This window comes from Mus caroli, unplaced genomic scaffold (genome assembly GCF_978045245.1).
Source record: "Mus caroli unplaced genomic scaffold, Mus_caroli_1 scaffold_7, whole genome shotgun sequence".
NCBI lineage: Eukaryota > Metazoa > Chordata > Mammalia > Rodentia > Muridae > Mus > Mus caroli.
In genome coordinates this window covers 34,975,147-34,992,745 of record NW_028227262.1, presented here as the reverse complement: position 1 = coordinate 34,992,745, position 17,599 = coordinate 34,975,147, and the positions used below count along the sequence as shown (strand labels likewise).

Here is a 17,599-nt window from a genome sequence, read left to right as displayed (position 1 = left end):
GTTTCATTGAGAGAAAAGCCTTCCTTCTCCGGGTGCACTACAGACGTTGACGTCACCAGACCTGGACGGCCGTGTTGCAAACCCGGGAAGCCTTCTCTCCTCTTCTCCCTTGTCTACGGTGGAGTGAGCGAGCGTGTTGCTTAGCTCCTCAGGATGGATCCTTGGGAGCCGTTGGCTTTCTGCCTGAGCTTCCCATAGTAGTGACATTATTGAACGGAAATAGCAGGCAAAAATCAGAGCATGGCTATCGTAAAACTTCAAGGATGCAATCCAGGGGATGTGTCTGTTGGGCCCGAGCTGTTTGTAAGCATCTTGGCCACCAGTGTCCTTAAACCACACAAATAGCCAAAGACATTATCTACAGGTTTGTAAACAAATTACATTCTTCTTTTAGGACATAAGTTAAAATAGAGCAATTTAAGCAGAAACAAGGCAACATGCCGGCAAAGGAACTTTATATATCCATGTATATATATGTATATATATATATATATAATATCTACTTATCTATACGCACGTATACAGTCTTCAAGAAGTATACGTTGATATAGATACAAAGAAACGGATATAACCTCGTGAGTGTCTGTGGAGTTCTTGGGTTTCATTGGTGCAAACCTACTCTGTGATTTCAAAAAGTTATTAAATTAATCTAGACATTTGAGACCATGCTGGGCAAGCATTTGAAACCTCATAGACCAGTGGACTGAATGAACAGTAGTCTCTGTTCCAGTTCCTGTTTGCAGTTCCCGCCTAAGGAAACAAACAAAAAACTCCCCTCCCTAACCCTCCAAGAACCAAATGAGGGAGGGGGATTAATAGTGTCCAGGTACATTCATGCTGGGGCCACGGTGGCCGGCGGGTGCATGGCTGGTCCGTGTCTGGGCTGGAGCCTGGAAAGGCTCTTTTTTTTTTTTAAATTAATTCGTTATTATTATTTTTTATGTTTTGGAAAAAAATCCACGCCACTCTCTGCTCCAGATGACCCCAGGGCAACCCCGCCCAAGGCCTAAGGAGTGAAAAAGAGTTCAAACAGCATGGCTGCCAGAGAAAGGTCTGGTTCCCTCTCTGCTGTGTGGGTTCCGCCCAGTGCTCCTTGCTGTGTCAGGGAGTTGGTGCCTAGAAGGGTGTGCGCCTGGAGGCGGGTGGCGGCGGGTCCATGAGCGTGGCCAGGTGACAGGGGCCTCAGCTAAAGCGACGTCTCCAGGCTGTGGATGGGGCTCCCTGGACTTGAAGAGGTAGCTGATTTGCTCGTGTCGGTCGTCAGGTTGATCCCGCTGTCGATGGCGCTATTGTTCTTGTTGAGCGAGGACGGCGGGCTCGAGTTCTGCTTGAGCGCGGCATCTTCTTCCAGGTCGGTGTCATCGATGAGGGGGATGTGGGGCTGGGAATCTTCGATCCGGAATTCAGGATGAGCCATGAAGTTATGGATGGAGGTTCGAGACTCGGGTTTTTCTAACCCTTCATAGAGAGAGCTACGGAACGCCTTCACGACGCGGATCTGCAAGGGAAACACTTTGGTCAGGAGTGGGCTGAGCCCTTCTGGGGACTTGGAGGAGGGTTGGGGGAGGGGAGGGAACGCAGGCGGCTGGGATCCACAGTCGTTGGTGTTATGAGCATCGATGGGGACGGAGGGCAGAGGGCTTGGGGGAGGCATCCATGAGTTGGTTTTTAAGTGGCTTTGGTTTGGGTCAGAACTATGGTGTTAGTGGGGACTATAAAAGCACCACCACAGAGATGCTTGGGGTAGTTGTAAACAGGAGCATGGTCCACTCCGAAGGGCACCCGACCTAGTGAGAGACTGAGCCTTGTTAATGTCACAGCAGAGTCTGACCATGCAGGGGGCTTGGGGGTTGCAGGGGAAGTAGGAAAGAGTCTATTTGTTAAAAAAAAGTGAATCTTCAAAAACCACACACAGTTAAGAAACCAAACCACATGGAACAGGTTACAGGTCACACGGAGAGGGAACAGAAAGGAGAGACGGTTGGATGAGGTGGGATGAGAGGACACACGAGGGCCAAACAGAGAAGGGGACATCAAGCCGAGGCAGCAGAGCAAAGCAAAGCCAGGGAAGGCTTTCTGAGGTGCAGGGCTGCAGCAGCCGAGAAGCACAGAGGAGCCGCACACAGGACGTTGGGGGTGGGGAGCATGCCACAGGAGTCAGGGGCCACACGCACACACACCGACACACAGCTACACTTGGAAGCCTGCACAATGTGAACGAAGTTGTTTGTGCCCAGCGCCTCTTTCCTTCATGCATTTGGGAGGTAAACACTCGAGTATGGGCTCAAAGCCCTGGCCAGCCATTGTAGCTTGCTAAGGCGCTCCCTTGTTTCCTGGAGTTTGGGGTTTATGGCTCTGTTTGTGTTCTGAAAACACAAAACCCAAAAGAAAAACGAAATAAAACAAAATAAAAGATGGAGGCCAGAAGTGGACAGCCAACCCTGAGATCCCCTTCAGGTTTTAGGATGCGGGGGATTGGATGTCAAGGGTTTGGCATTGCACCATAGTGAGTAAGCCAGGAACTTCAGGTCCTTAGGCCTTTATTCTCTCCTCTAAAAATGGGAGGAGCCTGGCCTCTGGTCTCCAAGGCTGGTGCAGAGAGCCCTGGATTTGGAATAAGAAGGACCAGGTTGAAGTCCTGGCTTGGCCATTCTTTATGCCTTGGCTATAGAGAGCTACACTACCTATCTGGTCATGTTCTAAACTGCCTTTCAGGGGGCAGGGGGACAGGGACATGCCTTGTGTCTTATGGGATCGATGGGACTTGAAATAAAGATATCTCCTGCTGTCTTCCCAGTGCTGGCTCAGAGGAGGGCAAAAGAGAAAACACAAGATGGCCCAATGCTATCGACTGGCCAAGTGTCACATGGTCTTGGCCATGGGGGGGTGGGGCAGGAAGCCTGCCAGAGACAGTTGTGGGTAGGTCCTTGGAGTCCCAGCTTCGAGCTCAGCTGAGCCAGGGAACTCCTCTGTGGGCCTGGTGAGGGAGATCCCTGTTCCCAGAAGAAAGTTCTAGATGGCTCTGACTGCTGAGCCTGTGTCACAGCTGACGGATGGCTTTCCACTTCTAAACGTGCTGCCATTGATCATTTCCCCCCTCAGGCTGTGCTGTCTGGCTCTTTTCCCCAGTCAGCTCTCCTCCTTTGCCACCAGCCTTCTCCGGGCTACAACTTCCACTTGTCTTCTGAAGATCATTCTGTCCCTTCTCCCTACAACACTAGTGACCCCAGAGAACTCTGCTTGCTAAAATCCAGGGAAGCTGGCAAGCTGGAGCCAGTGAAGGCAGGCAGGCTGAGTGCTGCTGTTCCGTGTGATACTCTCAGCTCTTTTTGTCTGTGGATTTCCTACGAAGCTTCTGTGGACTGTTCATTTTTCTGAACTAATAAATAAGCTATCGAACCCTTGGAAATAATAATTGTAAAAAGGTATAGCCTTGGCTTGCTTAATCTTTTCTTTGTTGTTGGTTTGCTTTAAGGGAAGGTCTAATATAATTTAGGCTGGCCTCAGGGTATAACCTTGAACTTCTTATTCTCTTTGTTTCTATTTCTTAGAATGATTTCCTTGGGGACTGGGGAATCTAATCCAGGGCCTTCTGCGTGCTTAGCCAAACACTAGGCAAAACCCAACTTCCTCATCTGCAAAATGGGAGTGCAAATGTCCTGTCCCTGTATCTGTCTAGCTGGTGCTCTGATTTCTGAGGCTGACTTGCCATATGACACTGGCTGGCTGGAATGCCTAGCGTATGAAGGAAGGTAAGGGACAGTGGCAAGCCCTCGTCATGTGACTGACAACGCAGAGGGACGACACACAATGAGATGAGGCCCCTCCCTGCCTCCCCCTGGCATGGAGACAACAGAAGGAATGAACTGCTCTGGACAGGACCGTGGGGACAAGACTTTTCGGGACACCCCGCCATGGACATCCCAAGACTCCACTCGGTTTTCTCTGCAGCTGAAATGGAAAAAAAAAATAGGGGAAGAAAAAAAAAACAAAAACAAAAGCAAAAATCTCTTCCATCTCCCCGGCCTGCCTGCTCTAAAGATGGGGTCTCAGGACAGGAGACTTGTGGGGGTGTGGGGGCAGGGAACAAGGCAGGCCCTTGGGTGGGACTGTGGAAGTTTGCTTTCAACAGTCTGAGGGACCTGGAGCTCTTGGCCACTGGGGTCTCTGGGGAGGCAGAAGCCTTTCTCTGAGGTGGGCTCCGCATACTCGAATGTTTACCCGGCTTCAAGGAAGCCAAGCGTCTGGGATTGATTCACAGTCGTTTCAGGCTCAAGGGTAAAGACTCACAACCTCTTTAAATTTCACTCTCTCTTGCTGAACTCTGTGTCCAGGGTTCTCTAGCCCTCTAGGAAACAAAGACATGGAATATTCAGACAGTCGGAGAGCTCAAGGGTTCCCCCCAGAAGCAAGCCATTTCCTCGCCAACCCAAGCTTGCACCAAACTCGTTACCAGAATGCTAAGGAGAAAACCCAGCTTTCCTCTTTGCCACTGTCTGCATGGCTCCTCACCACGAATGCTGCACACACTGGCAGTTCCTGAAACCCAAGTCTAGAGGTGATATGGGGGCACTTGGGGCTGAGTGTGTGTGTGTGTGTATGTATGTGTATTGTGTAGAGCCTTGCCCTTGGTAGAGTGGGGCTGAAGCAATGTTCATTGTGGAGTCTCTTCAGGCTTGTGGAGGACAGAGATGGCTTGAGACAAGCGAGGGGCCTGAGGAGGATGAAGAGGAGGCTGGCCTGGATGGATGAACCTGGTGCTGACTTGGTTGACCAGTGGAGGTACACTGACTCTGTGGGCTAGAGGAACACCAGTGGATACAGCCTCTCTACTTTCCCCATGTAGGGTGATGGAAGGGGTGCTCCTTCTCCTCTGGAAGGCTGTGGGCACCAGCATCGGCTCCCAGATCTAATGCCATCTTCTGTGCTATTGAGTCAAGCCTGTTTGGAAAGAGGTGTATGGAGAACTTTAGGACATACTCCCATTTGCCCCCCTTGCTTGTGGTCTTGGCCAAGTGGTGTATCTGGTGACCCTGGGGAAGCCTCCTCTCCTTGTGGTGAGATGTACGTGAAGGGAAGGAAGTGGAACTGCTGAGCAGGGCTCAAGTACACAGCATTAGTGGTGTGGCCTTGAATCTCCGGGTGGAAACCCAAATTCAATTTTGAGTCATGATGAAAAAAGCTCGCAACTGTCCTGGGTTCTCTCCCAAATGCTCTGGTCCCATCCCAACTGAGCATGTCTCCCCATGCATACTGTCTACCTGGGGCCATCTAACAGCTGTGCCGTGGAGGGGTGCAGAGTGGGCTCTCTCTCATAGAAGCTTTTCTATCCTGTCCCTTTGTGATCAACGTTTAATGACATGAAAGAAAGAGATAACTCCTGGGGTTTGCCTCAACAGGCATGTGGCCTGTCCTCTGCTGGGATGATCTTGCAGAGCCTGGTAGCCCATCTTTCTTTCTGCTTCCTGTCTTGCCTATCAGACCTTCTTCCTATCAGAAGAAGGAGTTTTGTCCTCTGAAGGGACCTTGCCTGATATCTAGAGGGTCTTCCGAGTCCCAGGAGAGCAGAAGACAGAAACGACATAAGCAGAGGATGACAGGATGCCGATTTGATATCCGAATTGTGATCTCGTTGATCAGATTGCCTCTTTAAACCACACAGATGGCAGCCCTCCTAGGAGACTGCACTCCACAGAGGAATGGTCATACCCAACGAAGGGTTCAATGAGATGAAGGATTACAAACTGGAGTTGAGAGCAGAGGGTACCAGTGGGGGCCTGTTAAGGAGGCTGGGGAGGTGACAGTGGGGAGCACTGAGGGAGCTGGGCATGCCCAACCTTTCTCAGCCCTGAGAGGGAATGAAGAATCACGGGCCAAGATGGTAGATGAGCCCCACCTAGGCTTTCTTCCTGTGACTGCTCTAAAGTTAGGGTTACATGGAGTGAAGGCGGGATCAGTTTATCTGGAGACAAGAGTGTGGGGTGCACAGGCCTGCCTGTAGGAGTGAGGGCGGGACAGGCTCCTTGATGGCTCTATATGGGTGCGGAAGGAAGAGTGAGAAAGAAGATGCTGGGATGAGAGAGTGGCTCTTTGTTCTAGAATGTGAGTGCTAAGCTAGGGGGTGACTCAAGGGTAAACTTAGAGGATACGTGGGTGCTTGGGAATGCTGTATGAAAGAGGTGAACCAAGACGAATAAAGAATAAAGATGTGCCCTGAAGCTAGACTCCTGGTGGTCAGAACTCAGGGTGATGCAGGAGCCGCTGACAGACAAGGATATCTTCATGGGAACACTCAGTGACTACACTTCAAGATGGGAGATGCCAAGCAAGGCCAGAATTGGATTGATGTGACAGGGAGGAAGGGAAAGTCAACTAAGAAAGCATGGGTCACTCACAAAGGTGAGGAGGGATGTCTGCTCTGAAAGGAAATCCTGGGACTCAGAGACCATGTACTTAGGTGTGCCTTTGCTGCACTGGGACTAATTTTATGTCAGTGGGAAAACACTATTGGACCTCCTAGCTATCCTCTATACCAGGGAGGGCAGCATCCACGGGATGGTCACAGGACACCAGCATAGGCTGACAGCAGGCTCCTAGTGATCTGTTTATCCTGCTGGAGCTGGAGGGCCCGAATGGAAGAACCTGTATGCGGAGCCTCCCTGCTCAGCGGTAGGGAGTGTGATGCTGGGTGTCCTGGTTTGGGATGGGTGCAGGGGCACTTTAGAATGTATCAAGAGGTGGAGTCTGCTTCTCATCAAAGAACTTGAAGGCTGGCTGGGGTAACACACATGTTGTGTCTGTTAGGAGGCTAAAACTGGGGCTCTATGTACTTTGAGAAGGCTCGAATGGAGACAGATAGGAAATATAGAGGAATCTTTGGGTGCCTGAGGCCTTGGGCAGCAAAGAACTAGAAAGAGCCAGAGACCAGAAGTTGTAGGTCAGAGGCAGTGGTATGGGCAGATATGTTTGGCAAAAGGAAGAAAAGACTGGGGATTTGGTTCAGGTGGCAGGGCACCTGCCTAGCAAGTACAAGGTTGGAAGAAGGAAGATGAAGAAGAGGTGAAAGTTCCAGGCTACCTCTCATATAAGAAAAGGATGCCAAGGTTAGACCAGCTCTTTTGGGACTAGCTGGCACTTGTGCAAGATGTGTGTACCCGACTATTTTCTACTTGAGATCAGCTAGATGGCACAGGAGCCTTGTCTCTACCAGGAAGGGGTCAGGCCTTCAGTATGCTCCACTCTGTGGGAGAAGGGCTGGTAAGGCTGTGAATGTGCTCAGTGTACGAGGGGAATTGGGGTGGGGGGATGCAGGTGATCCTGAAGTGCTCCAACACTCCTGGCTGTGACATCTGACCTTCAGTGACTGCTTGACCCACAGGGTCCCTCTTGTGTTGAGTGCCCACTGTGACTGTGACCCCTGAGAGGCTTCAACACTGTCAGACCTTCCCTCAAGGGCCAAGCTCTTCCTGACAAGGTAAGACACTAGATTGAGTGGTGTCCTGTGCCTCTCTTGGTGACTGCCATCCTCTGGCCTCGGGTCCTGAGGGGGACTGGAACCCTTTGGATTATGGAACGTTTTTGACTACAATGTGACCCTTTAATAGACTCAGACCTGTTGAATGCTATTTATAATTCTAGTGACCCACTGCTGGTTACAATCCCTGACCCCCAGCTAGCCCCATGACTGCTTGAGAACTCTTGGTCAATGACACTGTCTTCAGTGGCCCTTCATTCAGCCCGTGGGCCTCACAGAGACCCCTGTCCCACCATGTTCTCTGGACCCCGGCCCCTGCCCGCCTGCCCGCCCAGGAGCTGGCGTTGGTAGTGCCAGCGGAGGCGGTAAGGAGTCACACTCACGCCCAGCTGCAGCAGGAGGAAGGCTGGTCGGAGAGGAAAGAGCATTGGATAACGACACGCGACTAGGACTAGAGAGACTGGCTACGTCCTGGCTCTGGCTGGTGACGGAGGACTGTCTCCGCAGGGCCCCCTGGAAGGAGGCCCCGCTCTTGAAAGTATTGACTACTTCAATCTGCAACGGAGGAGAGAACGAGACAAGTTGCGAGAAGAAACGAACACCACAGCTACACAACTGACGGGCGCAACGTCACAAACAGCCGCAGCCACGGCGACAAGGACAACACCACTTAAAACAAAAATACCAGACACACTCCAAGGTTCGGAAAGATGTCTGCTCAGCTCTGGGCCCACCTGTAGGCCCCGGGGATCCCAAGCGGGGGGTGGGAGGTAGGGGGAGCGGCGTGTGACCTCTTTCCTCAATAGTGGCTCAGGGGCTGGGGTGGCAGTGACGTCAGAATGGAAGGGTGGCTTCAGGCATAGAGCCAGAGTGATATGGTGAGACCTTTGGGTGGATTGACTTTGGCCAAGGCCTAGCTCTCCTAATTTATTAGCTAGGTGACCTTGAGAAAGTCCTGTTCCTTTTCTTTACAGAAGGGCAATGCCATCCATCTGGCTGAGGTGTCAGTGCCATGGTACCTGGCCCACAACAGTGTTCAGAGAAGGCAGGCTCAGAGTCACTCACACCTATCCAGGATTATAATCATCAGGGGACTGCTGCCCCCTCTACCCCCAGAGATATGAGACCTGTAGGGCAATGTCACCTACCCCAGCCCTCACAGGAAAGGGGGACTGCCAGGGTCCTGGTCACAGCAGGAGAGTCCAGGCCTCTGTGAAGCAACCCCAAGTCTAAAACCCCACTCCCCTAAATTGCAAGTGGGTAGACCAGGGTAGTCCTACCCTCCTCTCAGGGGCTGTAGGAGTCTCATGAGTCCCTGTGGGCTGCAAGGAACTCCAATGGAGCTGTTTGCTGTAGTCCATGGAAACGAAGTGGTTGGCTTGTGCATCACTTGCCCAGATTGTTTGAGTGAGGGATCTGGGTTGATGCTCTATAGGTGTCTTTCTGGGCAAGAGATCTCTTCTCTGGATCCTATAGCACATTCATAAACTACACCTGCCCTAGGCATGGGGACTTTGGGAGAGCATGGGATGTGCACGTGTGTGTGTGTGTGTGTGTGTGTGTGTGTGTGTGTGTGTGGCCTTCCTGCGTCATTGTGTGCCACACAGTGGCTACCTAACTTCTGTTCTGGAGATGAAGCCTGCTTCTGGCTGAGCAGGCACTGTGCATATATGTTTTTATGTGTAAACTTGGCTTGCATGGACACCTCTGTTGAGGTTAATCTCTGGGATTTTAACCTTTGCTCTGCATCTAGGTGGGATCAAGGGCAGTGCTTGGAGACGCTTACAGAGGCAGAGAGTGTGGGCATTATCTGTAAAGATGACTGTAGCTCCCAGGCTGACAAGTTCCCTCCAGGATTGTCTGCTCCTCCTGGTAGCCACCCCAGCCACCACAGAACCCACACTCACCTCAGCCCACATAACCACCCCTCTCCTCTCAGGGGCATCCCTCTGGAAAACCACGGTAGGTGAGACTCATGTCAACTCCTCTTGTCTAGGCTGAGAATGTAGTGTTCTTCCTGGGGCCATACTCTGCTTCTGTAGCAGAAGTGTGTGTGTGTGTATGTGTGTGTGTGTGTGTGTGTATGTGTGTGTGTGGCTGGAGGGATAGCAAGGGCTCTTCTGAGGCCATATGACAGGCATAGGGGGCGTTCACTGAGCCCACTCCAAGGCTTCTATGGCTACCTGCTCTCACATCAGAGTGTGAGGGTGCATTGGAACACACTGGCCACACCCCCCAAGACTGGCCCAGCCCTAGGAACTCCCCATACCTGTGTCTGGATCCGATTCAGGCCCCGGAACCACAGGATCTGGCCACGGCGAAGCTCCCGCTCTGCGTGGTCTATCTCTTCCACATCCTCATTTAACTCCTCCTCAGGGATCTCCTCCTTCTGTGTTAGCCGACCTGCCTCTTTCAGAAACTTGAGCCTGCTGGTAGGGATGGTGGCGATGACCTGCAAGGGATGTACCAGGCAAAGGTCAGGGCTGAGATTTTTCCTCCTGGTCCCTGAGTCCCTCTCCTTCTTTTCCTGCTTCTTTCCCCAGACACAGGAAAAGCTCCCTCTTTAACCTTCTGCCCATCCTAACTCAACTGTTTGTTGTCTTATCATTAGCCTTTTTACTCCACCCACTTACTGGACACAAAGGACAGAGTGGAACAACTTGGCCTTGAAGAACTGGCCACTGTGACTTGGAATGCCCCAGGCCTTATTGGTATGTGACCTAAGACAAATCATGTGCCCCTGCTGAGCTCTGGACGCCTATCCATAAGGCTTAGGAGTTGTGAGGACCCAGGCAGGCATTGTGTACATGCTGTACAGAGCCCTCTGTGGATGGCCGTCAGTGAGCATGGTGTGCACCGAAGAGGCCAGTCCTGGACGCGTGGGACACAGTCATCCTTAGTCTTCCCTGAAAAGCTTGTTTCCCCGGCTGAGGCTTTACATCTGTGAGGACAGGCAAGGGCTGGACCACGCACTCGGGCTTTCTGGGAGTTCAGGGTCAGTGCTGGGTACTGGCATCAACCTCACTGCTCATGGGTGCATTCGCCTGGATGCTGAGGGAGCTCTCAGGATGCAGGCCCAGGATATGTAGCCCACCACACTGCCTTCAACTTTCTGAGTGCTGAGATTACAAGTGTGTACCACCATACCTGGCCCACCACTGTGGTTTCTTAGTCTAGCCTGGGGACAACCTAAGAAGAGAATCATCTTAGGCCTATGTCACCTAGATACCTGGACACCTTGGGAATAGTCCTTTCAGCTCAGAGCTGATAAAGACACTTCTCCCATGTAGGGTCCCGAGTCAGAAGACTGGAATTTCAAGCTGTCAGCAGTATGATGATGTATGTGATGGTGTGTGCATATGCGTGCATTTGTGCATGTGCGTGTGCGTGTGTGTGTGCACGCGCGCGCGTGCATGCGTGTATGTGCATGAACATGTGTATGTATGCCTAGAACTTGGGAAGAGGTAGAAAATAAACCAAGTGAAAGAATGTTCCAGGGTCAAGTTAGGAGATGCCTAGATAGCCACAGGACCACCTCAAGTCACATGTTAATATGGCAGGATGGGCCATGTTACCCTGCTTGGCACCACAGGTCACTACCTTCAGGATACCAATAGATGATCCCCCTTTTAGCGAGTTGGCTTCAGGTTCTGAGCTGTGGCAGCTCTTCCTGACATTTTTTTTTTTTTCTGTAAGCTTCCACTTTGGCAAGTCATGCCAGTAATAATAGCATTGCCTTTGGACATAAACTTAAGTTAAAAGAAACTGCTACAATTTAAAAAAGAAAATACCAGCAGCAGTGAAATACAGATAAAAGGTCACAATCAGAGTGTTGGTACCCATGTGGCCTGCATTTGGAGACTTGAACCGACTCTATTGCTCTGATGCCCAGTGTTGGGAATGACCTTCTCTGGTATGGGCAGTAGCTATATGTCACTTCTAGGACCAATCCTGTAGTTCCTCTTCCTTTGGCTCAACACCCCTCCCCCAACTCCCCTGCCACACACCTGGCCCCAGACGAGCTCTCCCAGGCCTATGAAGATGCACCACATCCACTGGTCCAGCTGGAGTGGGGAGCAGCTGAAGGGCTTCCCGCCAAACTGCACGATCACTATCTGCAGGTCAGAGATCGGAGGGACAGACACGGAGATGGCACGGAGGGCCGGGGAGCCACCGCCTTGCCCAGCCCAGGTTAAGTGGGGGCTGGGTACCTGGATGGCAAAAGTGCCAAGAACGATGGTGCAGAAGATGGGGTTCCGGAAGATCCCGTCAAAGACGTTGCGCTCGCCGTGGATCTTGCGGGCGTTGATCTCGTTGAAAAGCTGCATCATGACGAAGGTGTTGAAGATGATGGTGTAGTGCTCTGAGGGTGGTGAGTGCAGCGGGGCGTTCCTTCCGCTGTCGATCTGGAACATCTTCTCACCTGCCAAGCCAGAGGGTGGGGCCGGGGGCTCAGGTGTGGAACGGGGCACAGTGTGGCCAGTGATTCCTGCTTAGTGAGACAATCCTTTCTCTAGAGCAGTGGTTCGTGACCTGGTAGGGGCTCACCAGGACTCGAGGAGCTGAACTAAGGGGTCACTTTAGGAAGACTGAGAATCACTGATCTAGAGGATAAATGGCTTGGGACCTGTCGCCTTTTCTGTGGACATCTGAGAAAGGTGGCATGCCAGCGGCCTTACAAAGTAACATTCCTTATGAAGGGTGACTCTACTGAGAGGACACAGATCCTTGAGTGAAGCCACTACAGCTTAAGCTTATGTGGCCTGGAGACCTATGTGTTTGAGGCCTGGTGCCGAGGCTGTGGCGCTATGGAGAGGTAGTGGAACCAGAGTCGCATGAAGCACACAAGCTGCTCTTGAAGTCACTGTAGCCAGGGGTGACCTTAAACTTCTGATCCTTCTGCCTTTGCTTCCTGAGTGCTGAGATTACAGGCAGGCACCACCCCACCCGGTTTATCTGCAGTTTAGCATGGAACCAGGGACTTGAGGCATACTGAGCAAAGGCTCTACCACACCCTAGCCCTAAGGGAGGTGGTGGAACCGCTTCAGGGTGGAGTCTGACAGGACATTTCAGGCCATTAGGGTGTATTCTCTTGAAGGGAACTGTGGGGCCTGGTCTATACCTTTCTCCGCTTTCCTGGCCATGAAGCGAGCAGTTTTTCTTCCCTTTGCCTTGTCCCTGACTCAATACAGCAAGTCATCTGAATATGACCTCTCAGAGTGAGAGTCCAAACGAACCCCTCTTCTGAGCTAATTATCTCAGGAACCTTATTTTAATGAAGGAGCACTGAATAAGGCACAGGCAAAGGCACTTGGATCTGAGTGGCTGGAGAGCTAGCCCTCAGTGGAGGAGCTGAGAAAGGAGCTGACATTCCAACTGGTTGTGTGTCCTTCCCCAAGGACGTCTACATTCTCCATGAAGACGTCTTCCTGGAGCAAGGAGGAGTTCCTAGAAGCCGTCAGGGAAGGGACGGGTTGCTTGGCCCAGGACCTTGGCTCTCAGTGGCTAACCTGACAGAAAGCTTTCATCAGTCCTGGATGCTAACACTACCGCTGGCTTTGAGGTGAGCCAGCCGGGGACAGGGCATGACTACTTCTGGCTCCCTGTGTGCTGCCATCTGCATTTCCCTCCTATGTCACAGTTTCCCCATGGGGGAAACAGAATGACATCTGTAAAGCCAGCCATCGTCGGCCATGGTGTGTCCAGAAGTTGGTGCCCTAAGCTCAGATGGGGTGAGGACGAGGGTGCTCACCCACAAAGAGCAGGGTGAAGATGAGGGTGAGCTGGTAGACGGCGTGGCCCAGGATGTTCTTCATCATGGTCCGTGAGATGAGTGGCTTGTTGCGGCCGTACGGTTTCCTCAGGAGCAGAGTCTCTGTGGGTGGCTCTGTGGCCAGGGCCAGGGAGGCGAATGTGTCCATGATGAGATTCACCCAGAGCATCTGCACAGCCTTGAGAGGGGAGTCCTACGACAGCGGTAGGGAGAAGAAGACTGTCACAGGATGAGCCACCACAGCCACAGAGTACAGGATGGACCTGCTGCAGGGTCAGACCCGCTGCAAGGTCTCAGCAGGTTCTCACTATGGGATGCAGGCTGCCCAGGGTTTGGGGCTCTGAGCATGTACAGGACAGATTCTTGGAGCTTCTATGGAGAACAGTACGAACTGCCCACCTCAGTCCTGGGCCCACAGGCTCAGTGGCCACAGCTCCCTGACTTCTGTAGACTTCAGCCACATCTTCTTCTATTCCCCTCCTGTCTGAAGCCAACACCCATTTTCTTAACTCCCTGAAGTCTCTGCCCCACAGTCTCAGGGGTTCAGGTCTCTCCTATCCTGGAGACACTGTCCTTGACCTCGCTCCCAATTCCACCTTATTTCTCATTATCTTTATTGTAAAGGTTTTTATAACTACAACTCCAAATGAAAGCCCTGTCATGGTTGGAAGTCTGTCAAGCAAGCAAAACAGGATGCTAAGACACAGGTTGTCACCACAAGTGCACCAGTGTAGACACTATCAGGTTCGTTCTGAGAGGTCCAGGCTGGACAGAGCATGCTCTGTGTACACTGACTGAAGAAGCTGACCCACCCATCCTTCACCGCTCACAACTACAGTCCTTGTCCACAGAGTCAGGCTCACCCATAACCCTCTGCTCCTTGCATTGGTTCTGTTCTTGATCTTCCCTTGGCCCATGGAGTACTCCTCCAGGAAGCCTACCCTCTGTTTCCCATCTGTCTGTCTTCTCTGTGCTTCCCTGGCTGTTCTGCCGTCTCACCCTACCTAGTAGGGCTGCTCTGGGCTTCCTGCTACTTTTCCGCCTTATCTGATTACAAGATTCTCGGAGTCAGGTGTACAATTTTCCCACCAAAGCCTGTGTGGCCCTGCTCACTCAGGGATGTTGGGCCAACTGATCCTTGTCTCCAAACCTGTTTTCTTAACTGGCATCTGTCCAGTCTCCAGGAAGCTGTCACGCAATGTCTATAAACCACCACTAGAGGGAGCTCCACATCCACAGACCAGGAAAGATGCCCCCTGAACAGACAGGGAACCCTCAGTCCAACTCTCAGGCATGAGGTGGCACACAGGGTCAATGCTACAGCCACCATGTGCATCATCATGATGGAGGTCACCGCAGAAGGAAACAGTGTCCTATGGGCCACGTGGCTCTTGGGGACGGCTGCACATTGGACTCTGGGTTCCCCTATGGGTAGGGGGATTGTGTAACCAGGTTGTGACTGGAAGGAGCCAGGCCTCTGAGATCCTCTTAGGGCTGAAGTTGCTCTCCTTCTCCAGACCAGAAAGCCAGCTCCTGGGAGATGCAGTCTGGTTAGAGTTTCAGGAGACATCAGGAGCCAGAGTGAGTGTCTGAGTGTTCTGTTCTCTGAGCCTGTCTCTACCTCTGTGAAGTGGTACTTACTTACGGGGCTCCAAGTGTCTTGGCAAGCAGCCTGCAGAGGGCCAGCAGCAGTGATCTGGACAGACAGAGCATCACTGCCTCCTCCACCCACCCCATCTCTCCAAATCCACTCTGCTCTGGAGGGAAGATCACACACAATAGGACTGACTCTGTGTCCTCGTCTGGGCAACTGGTCTCCCTTGGGCCTCCCTTGGGGCCTCGGCCTGGCTTCTGCTAATGTCTGGAGCAAGGGTCAGGCCTCACAGGTCATGAGGCCTGATATCTCTCATTTCTGGGGCCACCTGAGTCATACTACCTCCCCAAGCCTCATTTCTCAACTGCATAGGGCTACTGGCTGCACGGAGGTCCAAGATGGCGTCCTGGTCTTGGGAGGAACACCACGATGTGATCCATCCCCAGGGTTGTGCTGCTAACAACCTAGGGTGTTCTGGAGGCTGAAGGCTGCCCTTTCCCAGCTTTTGGTGTGGTTCTCCCAGGACCCACCTGTGTAATGCAGGCGCCCGTGAAGGCCACAATCACCGCCACCACGTTGACAGTCAGCTGGAACTGCAGGAATTTGGATATGCTGTCATAGACGTTACGGCCCCACATCACTGCCTTGACGATGCTGCTGAAGTTGTCGTCTGTCAGGATGATGTCTGAGGCCTCCTTGGCCACATCTGTGCCTGCGATGCCCTGTGGAGACAGGGACAGGAGCCTGGTAGGGCAGCTGGAGAGGTGAATGGCTCTATCTGGCCAGTCTTATCTTCACAAGTCTTAGTCCTGTCACCTCATTCCTGACTCAAAGGAACTGGCACAGTCTGACCATACACACATCCACATGTGTATGCATACACTCATACAAACTTGTGTATGTATATGTATATGTATATGTATATGTATATGTATATGTATATGTATATGTATATGTATATGTATATGTATATGTATATACATAGGTATGCACATGCTTACACAACCACCCCTCTGAGGCCAACATTCTTTTCTGGGAAGTCTGGCCTTGCCCCATTCCTCCTTGACCTTTAAGCACCGAGCAGGACAGAGCTGACCCTAGCAGGACACTGCTTGCCCCCTCCAGGAAGACCTCTTGAGGCTAGTCTGGGACTCAAAAGCTTGGGTTGCATACAAGTTGAATGGAGAGGGATGAGTGTTAAGTGTCTGTAGGGAGTCCTGCAAGCCAGTTTGAAGCGGTGTAGTCCAAGCCGACTATCCTCGCCTTTGAGACCCAGTCTGACACCACTTGAAGCCCTCTTAAGATACTCTTACCATTGCGAAGCCCACATCTGCCTTCTTGAGAGCAGGCCCGTCGTTGGTCCCATCCCCCGTCACAGCCACCACCTGCCGCTGCTCAGTGTGTGTACTGTCGATGATGCCTAGTGGGTAAGGGGGTATGATCAGGGCCCATGGCCAGCCCTGAGCCTCAGCATGGCTTCCTGTCCTGTCTGTCCAGCCAGCCCCTTCCATCACTGCTCTTTTCAGCCTGTTCAGAGCCACCAGGCTCCTCATTGGCCCAGGTTGGCTCGGGACTTCCTATTCTCCAGCACTGTTTGCTCTTACAGTCCTTTGCCATACTACCTAGAAGCACAGCCCTCTAGCTATTCTGTCCAGACCCATGAGTTCTCTGCATCTTCAGGGACTCCCACATCTGCTTTCCAGTACACTCCACCTGGGAACTCCAGTCACACGTGGGGAGGCCATGAGCATGTCATTTGCCATCCTGACCCACTGGGCTTGACCTCTGTACATCTTCAAGGATAACTGGCAAGAACCAGACTGAACACAACCACGCCTGCCCCTCGTGTCAAAACCATGGCTTCTGGCCTCCTTGTCTGTGTGTGAGCATTGCTCTGTCTGTACCAGGCAGACAAACAGCAGCAGCCTGTGAAGGCAGGGGACAAGTTCCCAGGTAAGGGGTACCATCCCCTCTAACTACCCCCTACAAAGGCCAGCTTCCATGCCTGGTCCTCAGGGTTATCTTGGCTATTCCCACTGGCTGCCAGCCTGCCCAAGTCCCACTGTCTCTGGCTCAGCCTGTTTGAACTTCCTAACTCTGGAGTTGGCAGGTCAGTCTCTGACCCTCCTGGTTCTTTGGCCAGCACTGGACACTCACTGGGCCCTATGATGGATGGTTCCCCAGGGGCCTCCTTGTGGTCACATCTCCATCCTGTCTCTCCTGGCCTCACAGCAGCTGGTCCCACAGTGGACCATGTTCTTCTCTGTAGGCTTCCCTCCTGGATACCCCCCTGAGTACCTCCCACCCCTGGGTACCTCCCAACCCTGGATACTTCCAACCCCTGGGTACTTCCCACCCCTGGGTACCTCCCATCCCTGGGCACCTCCCACTCCTGGGTACCTCCCACCCCTGGGTACCTCCCACCCCTGGGTACCTCCCACCCCTGGGTACCTCCTACCCCTGGGTACCTCCCATCCCTGGGCACCTCCCACCCCTGGGTACCTCCTCCCGTGCCTCTCTATGGTCTCTAATGGTCTTATTTCTCCCATCATTCAGGTGGGTGCACTGGGTTCTGGGGTTTCCCTGTTTCCCACATGCCCATCACCCCATAGGCTCTAGCTGAGGCCCACATTTTCTTGATGATGGCTGTCTATTGCAGATGGTATTATTAGGACTTCAGAGACCCTGGAAGACTTACATTAACTGATTGTCGTCTTATCAGGTCTGTCATGCCTGACACGCAGGTAATGGGGGTGGG

At 52.4% G+C, this 17,599-nt stretch overlaps 1 protein-coding gene across 10 annotated transcripts in view; it reads right to left on the bottom strand.

Annotated features, from left to right (window-relative positions):
• Positions 1–598: 598 nt before the first annotated feature.
• Positions 599–17,599, bottom strand: part of Atp2b2 (ATPase plasma membrane Ca2+ transporting 2) — a 299,058-nt gene continuing 282,057 nt past the window's right edge. For 5 of the 10 annotated variants that reach the window (XM_029478492.2, XM_029478496.2, XM_029478501.2 and 2 more), the window contains 7 exons: positions 16,155–16,261; positions 15,372–15,563; positions 13,227–13,440; positions 11,686–11,897; positions 11,482–11,589; positions 9,744–9,926; positions 599–1,498 (listed from right to left, as the gene is read on the bottom strand). In XM_029478492.2, the coding sequence (XP_029334352.1) occupies positions 1,187–1,498; positions 9,744–9,926; positions 11,482–11,589; positions 11,686–11,897; positions 13,227–13,440; positions 15,372–15,563; positions 16,155–16,261 (1,328 nt within the window). In that variant the 3' untranslated portion in view covers positions 599–1,186. Of the gene's footprint in view, positions 1,499–4,293; positions 4,349–7,857; positions 8,030–9,743; positions 9,927–11,481; positions 11,590–11,685; positions 11,898–13,226; positions 13,441–15,371; positions 15,564–16,154; positions 16,262–17,599 lie in introns of all 10 variants that reach the window. The other 5 variants (XM_029478499.2, XM_085840155.1, XM_029478503.2 and 2 more) reach the window with 3 other exon arrangements.